The 12,815-nt window shown below is 32.6% G+C and overlaps 1 protein-coding gene across 3 annotated transcripts in view; it reads right to left on the minus strand.

Annotated features, from left to right (window-relative positions):
* FAM172A (family with sequence similarity 172 member A) overlaps window positions 1-12,815 on the minus strand; it is a 501,056-nt gene that overhangs the window by 460,171 nt on the left and 28,070 nt on the right. For 2 of the 3 annotated variants that reach the window (XM_031967600.1, XM_031967592.1), the window contains one exon: window positions 8,891-9,014. In XM_031967600.1, coding sequence (XP_031823460.1) covers window positions 8,891-8,996 — 106 coding nt within the window. In that variant the 5' untranslated portion in view covers window positions 8,997-9,014. Of the gene's footprint in view, window positions 1-8,890; window positions 9,015-12,815 lie in introns of those variants that run through there. The other variant, XM_031967603.1, reaches the window with a different exon arrangement.

The raw sequence follows: 12,815 nt of genomic DNA on the forward strand, positions 1-12,815 counted from the left end.
CTCCTTCAGATGGCACAAAACATTGTACCAAGAGCATTTGGTAACTTTTTTTTGAACAGACATTAGTATCTAGTTATAAAATTAATTGTTTCTTTTCACTTGGCATCCAAGAAGCCTGGTTCCTGGAGGAAAAGTAAAAAGATGAAGTAAGAACCTTAAAACAAATAAACAAACAAAAAAAGGCACATATATGACATTGGAAAAAGGGAATATAGCCAATCCCCATACTAATCAAATCCAAACCATCTAAGAAGCCTGTTAAAGGTATAGATGAACAGCTACTCCTAATGCTAAGCCTTACCAAAGAGGAAATTGAGACACTCCCTTACCCCTGAGAGTAGCCTACCAAAGGTCACATAAAAGGGCTCATTCAACCAAATCACACAATTTCAATAGAATGTCAAAGCTGGACAAATCCTTTGAGATCACCTTGCTCAATACCCTCATTGTACTCAGGAAGAAACTGAGATCCAGAGTAAGAAAAGGAGTGAGAGACCAGTTCTCTTGATTTCCAGGGCAATGCTCTTTTAGCCAAGTTGTTCACATTTATGTTTCCTCAAAGGCAGAAGACATCAGCACTTTCAGAGCAAAATCAACACAGCGTTCTATCTGAACAAAAGCTATTGATTCAGAGGGAAAAAATCTTTTCAGTAAGTATCTTTGATTAACTATGCTATTTTTGTTTTAAGAAAGAGTCCTATGATGGGAGAATGGAAAGTGATAGCAAGATTTTAAAATAGAACATATATAAACAATTACCTAAATATATATATATATAAATTATAAACTTTTAAATTACAGAACTGAAATAATTAAATTTAAGTTAATTATAAAATATTTTTAAATTCTCAAAAATGATAAGATAAGTTTAAATTAAAATATCTCTGGTGTATGGTCTCACACTCATTAAGTGAATAAAATCTTTATTAAGTGTTACTAAATATAAAGCACAGTGCTTTAAAGTGGCATTCAACTGACAAAGATGGTAAAGAAACAAACATTTAATGCTAACTGATGCAAAAAAAAAAAAAAAGACACACTAATTCAATCATGGTAAAGCACCTTTAACAACAATTTGGAATCATTTAATAAAAGTCACAGAATTGTTCACTACCTGTGACCCAGTGATCCTGCTACTAGATTTATAACCCAAACAGGTTACTCACATAAGATTTATATAAAAAAAAAATTCACAGCAGTACTACCTATAAAATAAAAAGTCTGAAACATCTCAAAATATCCAATGTTGGGAAATGATAAATTAATGTAAGTGGAACATTACTGAAAAATGACAAACATATATGAAATATGTATACACACACACACACACGTGCAGGTTAGGCTAATTTTTCCTTAAAAGATATTGAAACTGAGGTTGAAACTTAACTGGCTCAAGGGATTAAAGCTGCTTGGTTTCCTAGGCAAAAGAACACACAGATACTGGATGAATATCCTTTTTCAGCTATGGTTAAGTAAATATCCTTTTATAAACTGTCAGAGTTTCTGGTAGTGTCTCATTTCATTCCAATATCAAACCAACCTGATCAACCCTGGCCTGGCTACATGGTTTTAAATGATAAGTAAAAACAAAATTCTCCATTAAAAAAAAAAAAAAACTTAATGGCTGAAAACTTTTATAAGTTGGAATTACAGAGAATTCCAGTCATTAAGCAGAAAAGTCCCAGTAAAATCAATAATCAAGAGCAAGCCTTGAGCCAGACTAAAAATATATCTAATTAAGAAATCTAGATCAAAAAGACCAAGATCTGCTAATTGCCTGGTTATAATTCAATTTAACTTAACAAGAATTTAAAGTGTCAAGAACTGTTAACAGGTGCAGGAATAAAAAGATGAAAATTAACAGTGACTTGCCTTCAAAGAACTTACACTGTATATAGGGGAACAAGATATATTACACACACACACACACACACACACACACAAATCACTTGAGTGAAGCACTTACAACATAACACAAGCTAAATGATAAACTGCAGGAGAGATGACAAGAGGAAGAAATAAGAAAGAAGAGTGCTTCTGACATGAGGGGCAATGTGTGCAAGGCAAAATAGGTGGGAGATGGAATGTTATAGAAACATTTTTTTTTACTTTGAAAGAATGTTTACATAAGGAATATAGCAAAAACCATATATATATATATATATATATGTACAAATATATATATGGGCAAAAAAGGAATAAAAATTTTATTAAATGAAAAATTTTATCATGTCTTTGATCAAATTCTACATCAGTCTTATTAAACATTTATTCAAGCTTCCAACCAGATTCTGGAGGAGCAGAACTTGTAAAAAGACATAGTAAAAATAATGTTCCACTTTAAGATAACTTAGAAGGACTTCAGGAAAGGTCTGTCTTGTTTGGGTAAAAGGGGACTGCAGCTCAAAGCAGTCAGTGAACAGGCAAGTCAGCAGGAGGCTCTTAGTCACAGCATAGATCGGTAACTAAGGCCATTATATTTGGGAACAGAAGGCCAACTGGGAGATCTCCAACCCCAGAAAGCAAACTGTCAGCCCAGGAACTCTGGCACAAGGTACAATTCAGTTGGGCCACCCCAATGCAGTGAGCAAGTCACCAAGCACTTGAGTCCAGTGACCCCCTCCTATGATTCTTAGCACAATTAGTTTGAAACAGTGCTCCCTGTGCCACAGAAGTAGAGCGCAACTTTAAAAAGTCATAAAATTGACTAAAATTTGAGCTTTGACCAGAAAAGGCTACTATAGCTTACAGGGAAGATCAAAACAAAAATCAGAAGAGAACAAAAATGTCAAAATACCTCAGGGGAAATATAAATTGGCCTCAAACCCAAAATGCCTTCATTGAAGAGCTCAAAAAGGATTTTAAAAACCAAATCAGAGAAGTAGATGAAAAACTGGAGGGAGGAAATGAGAGTTATAAAATAGAGAGTCAACAGTTTGCAAAAGGAAGCACAAATAATAACTGAAAAAAGCAATTTCTTAAAATATAGAATAGACCAGATTAAAAAAAAAATTCCAGTGAAGAAAACAACTTTTTAAAAAAGTAGAACTGACCAAATAGAAAAGGACATATTAAAGGTAACTGAAAAAAATAATTCCTTACAATCAGAATTAAGTAGAAGCTAATGGATCTATGAGACATCAAGAATAAGGGGGGAAAAAATTTAAATAATGGAAAAACAATATGAAAAATAGATCTGAAAGATAATTTAGGAATTATTAGATCATGATTTGAAACCCAAGATCAAAAAAATAACATGAACAGCATCTTTCAAGAAATTAGTAAGGAAAACTGCCTTGATTTCTTAGAACCAGAAGGTAAAATTGTCATTGAAAGAATTCTTCTCCCTTGCAGGTATTGTGGGAAAAGGGTAGCAAATGATTCATGGGAGTAACCAAGATAAAAATCAATGTGTGGGATAAGAGGATATGAAAAGTAAAGAGTCTTAATAGTTTTGACAAATTAGACAGTTGGAATTAAAATGAGTAGCACAATCTACTTGGGTCTGCTCAAAAGTGTTCAGGATATTCTGGTTATGGCTTAAAACTTCAATTCAAGCTCTAAGCTTCCCAAGGGGACAACTCACCCCTGGTTACTTCTAAAGAATACAATTTATTGCAGTAATGCAAACAAAAATGTGTTTAATCAAAAAAGGGGGAAGAATCTATTGATCATGTCCTCAAAGATAAACCAAAATAAAACTCCAAGGAATATTGTAACCAAATTCCAAAATTATCAAGTCAAGAAGAAAATAATTCCACCAGCAAGAAAGAAATAATTCAAATACTAAGAAGTTATAGTCAGGATTACAGAGGCACCTGCTACATTATGAACTGGAGGGTTTGGAATATATTTAGGACGAAAAGAAGATTGGATTACAATCAAAAATCAACTATTCAGCAAATTGAGCATAATCTTTCAGAAGAAAAGATGAAAATTCAATGAAAAATTCAAACTTTCCTGATGAAAAGAGTAGAACTGAACAGATAATTCAATTTTCAAATATAAGACTGAAAAGAGGGATAAAAAAGTAAACAGGAAAGAAAAAAAACGTCATTCAAAAAGGCTAAACTGTTTACATACCTAAAGGGAAGATGATACTTGCAACTCTTGAGAACTGTATGTCTTATTAGGGCATTTAGGAGTATACATTGAGAGAAGGGGTATAAAGTTTGTAAGATCTGGGCTAGCTCCCTGGAGTCCTCAGGATCAGCTAGAGTCAGGAAAAGTAAAAGTCATCTTTACAAAGGGAGAAACAGGCAAACTGTCAGTAGTTTTGCCTAAGATCTCTTCTTGATTCTATAGTCCAGAATCTCCACCTTTCTCCTCCTCCCTGCCTCTAAGTGACTCTGGCTTGTCTCACCCCACCCTCTAATCCTTGCCTATGATTATCTTAAGACCAAACATTGAGTAAGCACCAATGGTGAGAAGAGTCATTTTTCCAAACATGTGTTAATAGCCATTGTCTCATGTCAAATAGGTAATTAGCCTTAAGTGCTTGGTTGTCTGATTCAAGTATATCTTTTCATAGTTTCAACCCTTTACAAAAGTTGACTTTGAGGAGATGATATATAAAAACATTAAGAGATGAAAAAAAAAGGATTTTACTAAAGAGGAAAGGGAGGTAAATAGAGTAAATTATATCACGTGAAGATGCACAAAATACTTATTACAGAAGAAGGAAAAGGGTGAACATTGTTTGAACCCTACCCTCATCAAATTTGACTCTAAAATATAATAATACTGACACTCAATTGGGTATAAAAATTTGTTTTCCTATAGGGAAATAGAAGGGAAAGGGGAAGTGGGACTTATAGAAGGGAGAGCAGACTGAGGTAGATGGTTGTCAGAAGAAAAATAATAGTGAGGAGACAACAGGGTGAAAGGAGAGAGAAAAGACTAAAGAAGGAGAAACTAAAACACAAACAGCATGAGGAAATAGGATGGAGGGAAATACACAGGTATTAACCATAACTGTGAAAGTGAATAGGATGACCTCTCCCACAAAACAGAAACAGCTAAGTTGTTTACAAGAAACATACTTGAAGCAAAGAGTCAAATAGAATAAAGGTAAAAGATAAGCAAAATCTATTATGCTTCAGCAGAAATAAAAACAACAGGGATAGCAATTCTGATCTTAGATAAAGCAAAAGTCAAAATAGATCTAAGTAAAAGAGATAAAAAAGGAAACTACATCTCACTAAAAGGTACAATGGATAATGAAACAATATCAATACTAAACATATATTCACTAAGTGGTATAACATCCAAATTCTTAGAGGAGAAACTAAGTGAGTTACAGGAAGAAATACCATACTGGGAGAACCTCAACCTTCCCCTCTCAGATTTAGATGAATCTAAGCCCAAAATCTAGAAAAAATAAAATAATAAAATAAAATTAAAATAAAGTTAAGAAGATAAATAGAATTTTAGAAAAGTTAGCTATGATATACCTCTGGAGAAAACTAAATGGGGATAGAAAGGAATATACCTTTTTCTCAGTTGTATAGCGCACCTACACAAAAACTGACTTATGTATAACAGCATAAAAACCTCATAATCAAATGCCGAAAAGCAAAAAATTAAATGTGTCCTTTTCAGATCATGATGCAATAAAAATCAGTAAAGGGTCATGGAAAGACAAGTGGAAAAAAAAAATTAAGGCTTTCATCAAAGAGAACAACAAGAATGAGACAATGTATTAAAATTTATGAGACTCTGTCAAAGTAGTTCTTTGGGGAAATTTTATATCTTTAAATTCTTACATGAATAAAATAGAGCTGATCAACAAATTGGGCATGCAACTGGAAAAGCTAAAAAAAAAAATTAAAAATACTCAATTAAATACCAAATTAAAAATTCTGAAAATTAAAGGAGATTCATAAAACTGAAAGTAAGAAAACTGTTGAACTAATAAATAAAACTAAGAACTGGTTTTACATGAAAACTAACAAAACAGATAAAGCCCAGTTAATTTGATTTTAAAGATTTTAAAATCTTTGATGTTAATATAAAATATAAAAACAATTTGATTTAAAAAAAACCAAATTAACAGTATCAAAAAAGAAAAAGGTGAATCATCACCAGTGAAAATTTCACTTCCTAGCTGTGTGACCCTAGGCAAGTCACTTAACCCCAAGTGCCTTATCAAAAAAAATAATAATAATAATTTAAAAAAGAGAGAGAGATAAGAAACACTCTAAGCAGAGAGCCATGTAAAGAGCAAAAGCAAGGAGCAAGAGCAGAATCTATTATGCTTCAGCTTAAGTTAAAAAAAAAAAAAAAAAAAAAAAAAGCTGGACTAGCAATCCTGAACTCAAAGTAAAAGCAAAATTAGACCTAATGAAAAGAGTTAAGGAAGAAAACTGTATCTTGCTTAAAAGATAACTATAGACAATGAAGCAATATCAATACTCAATATATATGTATCAAGTGGTATTGCATCCAAATTCTTAGAAAAGTTAAGTGAGTTATAGGAAGAAATAGACAGCTAAACTATATTAATTGGGGGACTTCAACTGTTCCCTCTCAGAACTTGAGAAATCCAACCAAAAAAATGCACAAGAAAGAAACCAAGGAAGTAAGTAGAATATTAGAAAAATGTACCTATGACAGATTTTGGAGGAAACTGAACAGGAGCAGAAAAGAATATATCTTTTCCTCAGCAGTACATGGCACTTACAAAAAAATAGGCCATATAATAGGGCACAAAAACAATCCTGAAATGCAGCTGCTATTATTATACCTATTTTACAGATGAGAAAACTGAGAATGAAGGGAAAGACCTAAGCATTTATACAATATCAATTGGAGCTACTGCTTGAAGTACTTTTTACAAACATGACTTGAGATTGGGAAGGGATCCCAAAAGTTGGGGTCATTGACCAGTGTTACAAGTTGTCTCAAAAGAATTTGCAGGCTTGAACCCATTTCCAAGTCAAGGGGGCAAACAAAGTTTATTGTAATTGTAATGCCACTGCAGTGGTCTAAATTCCAAGAGAATTTAGCAAAGAAACAGAATCAAGGAAAAATATTTATCTAGTTCTTAATTATAGATATACTAATTTTATGGCCCAGAGGTAGAACCAAGGAGTAGTAAGTATTATTGGGTTGTGCATAGGAGGTCTCAGGATCAGATTCCAAAGCCAGAGGACTTAGAATCACTGACTTATTGTTAGAACAAAAGCCCCCTAAAATTGGGGGACGTTAAAAGTTGCTATCTCCTTTAGAAGCTATATTACATCACTATCTCAGTTGATCCTTATAACAAGCCCGTGAGGGAAATGCTATTATTATCCCCACTTAACAGTTGATGTAACTGAGGCATAGGCAGAAATTAAGTAATCTGTCCAGCATCATAAAACTAGTTAGAGTCTAGGGCAGGATTAGAAATTGAGTTTTCTTACCCTAAATCCAATGCTATTCCATCTAGCGAACTCATTTGCAAAATGAGGAAATAATACTTATACTATCTACCTCATAGTAGAGTTTTGAGGATCAAATGAGATAAAACATTCAAAGAGCTATGTATTTGGAAAGACCCCCATGAATAAGATTTATTATGTATTACTTCACCTAAATAAAATACAGAACTAAAAATCCAAAGGGTCCAACAAGCTAAAAAAAAAAAAAAATAGCAATACTTTCAAGAAAGTTTTATAAATATAGCACAGTAAGGTACTCTGGGTTTCTTCCATTTTGGGGTACTCAAGTACTTCCACAAGAAGTTTTCAATTTCATCATTAAGACAGACTACTGTCCACTAGTCTGACCCAATAAAAAAAATTTAGGAACTTTGGGCAGAAAATTAAAATACCTGAATTCCACTCCCACCTATGTCACTCAGGGTAAGTCATTCACAGACCTCAGTTTCCTCACACATTTGAGAAAACAACAACAGAAAACATCTTAAATATAAATGAAAAAATAATGAATTAAGTGACCCCCTAAAATCCTTTCCAGCTCTAAAATGGTATATCCTATGATTTATTTGGAACCTATTATGCTAAGGCATTAACAAAATGAAAGGATCTCTATAACTTGCCCACACATTAAATGAAGAAACTATAGATGGCCACATTCCCTGAGACACTAATCAGAATGGCTAGAAAGGCCCTTTTCCCACCAGAGGGGAGTCTGAATAACAATTAGCCCCAATTCCTCAGGCATTTCCCCTAACATACATCAGTCTTCATGACAGTTCTAAAAGCACAATCTTCATATCAGGTATAGGCTGCAGGTTCTCTCCACAATGTCTGTTCCTGATTAACTTCCATTAAAATTATAAAAAAAAAAAAAAAAAAAAAAAAAACCTACAAAAAAATCAACTAGGTTGCATGGCATTCCTTTCTAGACACTCCTGGATTTGACCTGTTTCCGCCCTTCCTGTGAAATCTACCCACCCTATGAAATCCACCCATTTAGGAGTTATTTCTCTCTACTACCTCCTGTTGTTTCACTTCTCCAGATTCTCCTTCATAAGCAAACGCTATAGACCAGGCACTGGACCCAACACTTTGGCAGCTGCTCCCACTTCCCAAGGCATGACTTTGAGCTAATAGGCTGCCCCACTAGGGGCAAGACATCCTCTATTCTCTCACACAGGAGGACTATAATGAAGGACTTGTCTTGAAACATGTGGCCCATGAGGTTTTCCTCTGGAAGCATAAGTGGTATGACATAAAGGAGATTACCACCTCCTTCATGTATTATTCTGGAATATCAATCCTCAAATTATATTAAAATCTTATTTTTAAAAACAAAAAACAAAAACATTTGTATTTTTAATAATAGAACTGAAATTAGCTAGAAAAAGTATCTACAATGTTTCCTATACTTTTGTAAAAACACCTTGAATCACTTGAAAAAAATAGCAAAATCAAATGTATACCTTTCAGTGCTGTAGTTTTTTCTTTCTCATCTGGACCTCCCTGCTGGAGCTGTGCCATGTTTATCCAAAGTGTCAACCAAATTAAAGAAATGATGGAAATGGACATCAATTCTCAGAAGAGAGTCTAGAATGAACCAAAGTAATAAATTAGCCAATTTTAAATGTTAATTTTGATTTCCCACGTCATTTGATGTCAACTTTTCAGAAATGTTTAAGAATTCTAAATAAAATTCGGAATTCACTTGCTAAATAAAATAAATTACAATTTGTAAAATTTTAAATAAAATAGAAATTCTAAATGTTTATTGTGCTAAGTATTTATAGTCACAATTTTCCTCCCCTTCCCATTTTCTTGATCTATATTGAACCAAACAAGAAGCATTGATAAGCAATTACTGTATGCCAAACCATTGTGAAAATAAAGATAAGAATACTTGACTTCAAAGAATTTACTTTCTATTGGGAGAGAAAAATATAAATATGAAAGTAATATTAAATACATACACACACAAATACCCACATATAAATTACAGGATACTTTGGAAATGAGGTACTGGAAACTAGAAAAGCAGAAAGGATTCACATAGGAAGCAACATTTGACCTGAGCTTTAAAGGAAACTAATGATTCTAAGAGGTGGAGATGAGGAGGAAGCGCTTTCCAAGCCCTGAGAACAACCTATTCAAAGTTCTTGAGAATGGAAATGGAGATTAAGTATATGGAACAGCAAGAAGACCAATTTGGTCATATTGAATGGAGCATAAATCACGAATAATAACCAGTTTATGCAGAGCTCTAAAACTCAAATGAATTTGCATTTGATCCTCAAAGCAAAAAGAAGCTTACTGAGCAAAGCAAATGAATCAAATAGCTGTAGTGGCATATCACTGACCTTCAAATCAGAACAAGCACACCACTAGAAAAGTTACAGCTGAGCCTAAATCCCCTACACTACTCCCCAGTAAAGATGGGCAAGGGATGCTAACTGAAATTGTGACCAATTAAAAAAGAAAGAAAACACCAGTAAACTACTCCATCCAGTCTAAGAGCACAGAAGAGGCTATCTCTCTGCATCCTTCCCAGGCCTGCTTCTCTGCCACAGATATAAGAAGGATAATGAAAGTAACAGTGAAAAGAAAGGAGGGACAGTATTAATAGAAAGGAGAGAGCTGGGGAAGTAGAACAAACATCAACTAAATGGGAGAGTAGGAATCAAAAGGAAAGAAAGTTAAGTATAAGAATTAATGACAGAGGTCGAGGTTCAGTCAACTCCAAATACAGATTACTGAATGTTAATCCCATTGAAATTCTTACTTCACCTTGTTTTTTTTTTGTAAAATATAGTGCAGGGGTCAGATATGTAAAAAGCCATGAATGTCAATGAAAAAATCACTTATAAAAAGATTAGGATAGAAGAATAAATGGGAAAGATTACATATATATATTGCATATCATACTTAAAACATAAAGACACAGTGAAAATGAAAGGATGAAACAAAACTTATTATGTTTTAAATAAAATCAAAAAAGCAGGGCTAGCTATTATGAACTCAGAAAAAAAGAAACAGAATTTTAAAAGATAAGGAGAAAAAACATGCTATGTTAAAAGACATCATAAATAATGAAATAATAGGACTGAATCTTGGATTTCAATAGAATGAGGCACTTCCTGAAGAAAAAACTCCTCCAATGCAAATCATTAGCTTTTCTGCAAAGTACAGTTTCGAGAGTTGCCTTGAGCACAGATAGGAAGTTCACTTACTTACCCAGAATCACAGCCTGAGGACTATGTATGTCAAATTAAACCCAGATCTTAACTGGCTTCAAAAATAACTCTAGTCACTAAACTATGATGCTTCTCAAAAACAACAAAAAATAGATATGAATATTGTATATACGTATGTGTGTTTGTGTGTGTGTATGTATGTGTTTGTATCCAAATACTACAATGCACATAAAAGAAAGCTAATTAAACTATAGAGAAAAATCGCTAACAAAACTATGATTATTGAAGATCTCAATATATTCTATTCAGACCCAGACAAAAACAACAAAAAGATAATAAAGTTACAGACTTGAACAGAATTTTATAAAAAATTAGATATCATAGACCTCTGGAAATTACTGCATAAGAAGTGAAAAGAGTATAAACATTTCTCAATTTTATAAAAATTAGTTTTACAGATCTCTGGAAATTATTGCATTGGAACTGAAAAAAGTATAAATATTTCTCAACTATGCCCACACCTTTACAAAAACTGACCATATATCAAAACATAAAAACCTGATAAACAAATGCAGAAGAAAAGCAGAAATAGATATTCTTTAATGATCACACAATACAATAAAAAAGGTATAATAATTTAAAAGTCTCAAAAAAAAAACCTTAAATGAAGGCTAATTATTGTAATCCTAAAGAATTGTTAAATCAAAGCACAAATTATAAAAACAAAAATTTCATCAAAGAAAATAATGATGAAAAATTAGTTATCTGAGGAAAAACTTTTATCTCAACACTTTCATCCAACAGAAGAAATAGACCTAAGAAAATGGCTATGTAACTAAAATCAAACCAAAAAATAACTAATTAAAAAAACTAAATACAAAAATAGAAATTCTGATAATCAAAGCTAACAAATATGTTAAACTTAGCAGTTCTGAGCTAAAGAACTAGATCCAGTACCAATATTGTAAGCCTCTGGGGAACAATGATACCATCAGGTTGCATAAGGCAAGTGAATTGGCACAGGTTTGAAACGCAGCAGGTCAATGTCAGTATCATCAGCCCATGATTATTCCAGTGTCCCATTGCAAGATGGGGAGACTCGGTCTTTTTTTTTTTTAAGCAATAACAAAAAATTAATTTATTCAAATGAAGTTCTGTACTACCACAACCAAAACCTGTTATTTAATTAACTCTGAACCACAATTACAAGACTACAAAAGGTACAAGATCCCTACCAAAAGAAAATAAGCCACTAATCCCTAAAGTAAAAGTAGAAATCTCTGAAGTAAAACAAAAAAAAGAAATTACTAGACTCTTATCTCCAATGAAATTGTGTATATGTGTTATCATCAAAAAACAAAAGCAGACTAAATCATTTTATAATAGTATCCTAATTCATTGCCAATAAGAAAGCAAACTTCATTTTCTATAGATAAATTATGTGATTTATTTTTTCAGATTGAGGCCTTTTTAAATGACCAATAGAGTAAATGAAAAATATTTATGAGTAATGATAATAAATCATATAAAGAAGCTTGATATTAGTTATGATCCTAAATGTTTCTAAATTATTTAATTTACATATTTCAGATATATGAGTAAAAGTATTATTTATTAAAAAGATAAATGCCAAAATGTTCACTAGATAAGCTTACCCTCACTACACTGAAGAGGTATGAAGTACCCACACAAATAGAACTAGAATATGAAACTAACATAAATTTTGGTCGGTGAAGTATTTCATTTGGAATGAAAGAAAAATGCAGTTATTCTTTAATAATGACCTAACAATAAATTTTTGTATCTCTTAATTTCTGTACAAATATGTCTATAGAAAACAATGAACAATGAAGATTTTAGTTTAAAAAAATTTATTGATTTGGATTTTTTTTTAACTCAGACTTGTGATTTCATTGTGGTGGAAAGAAAGTATTTCCATTGACAAAGATTAGGCAGTACTTGAACCCTGGTCTCCCAGATGCCTATTTTAGTTATTTAATACTGCCTCCAACTGAAACTAAGAAAAGAGAATTTATACGGAAAAACTTGTGACATTCAAACTAAGTATGAAGGCTTATATAGTTTGTTTCATGGATTGTGTGTATCAATTCACTGGAATCCACAAAATAGAAAAAAGCAGCAAAGAAAGCCTCCTTTCTTCCTCCTCCCCCCTCTCCCCTGCCAGTATATTGAGTCGACC

This window comes from Sarcophilus harrisii, chromosome 1 (assembly GCF_902635505.1).
Source record: "Sarcophilus harrisii chromosome 1, mSarHar1.11, whole genome shotgun sequence".
Taxonomy (NCBI): Eukaryota; Metazoa; Chordata; class Mammalia; order Dasyuromorphia; family Dasyuridae; genus Sarcophilus; species Sarcophilus harrisii.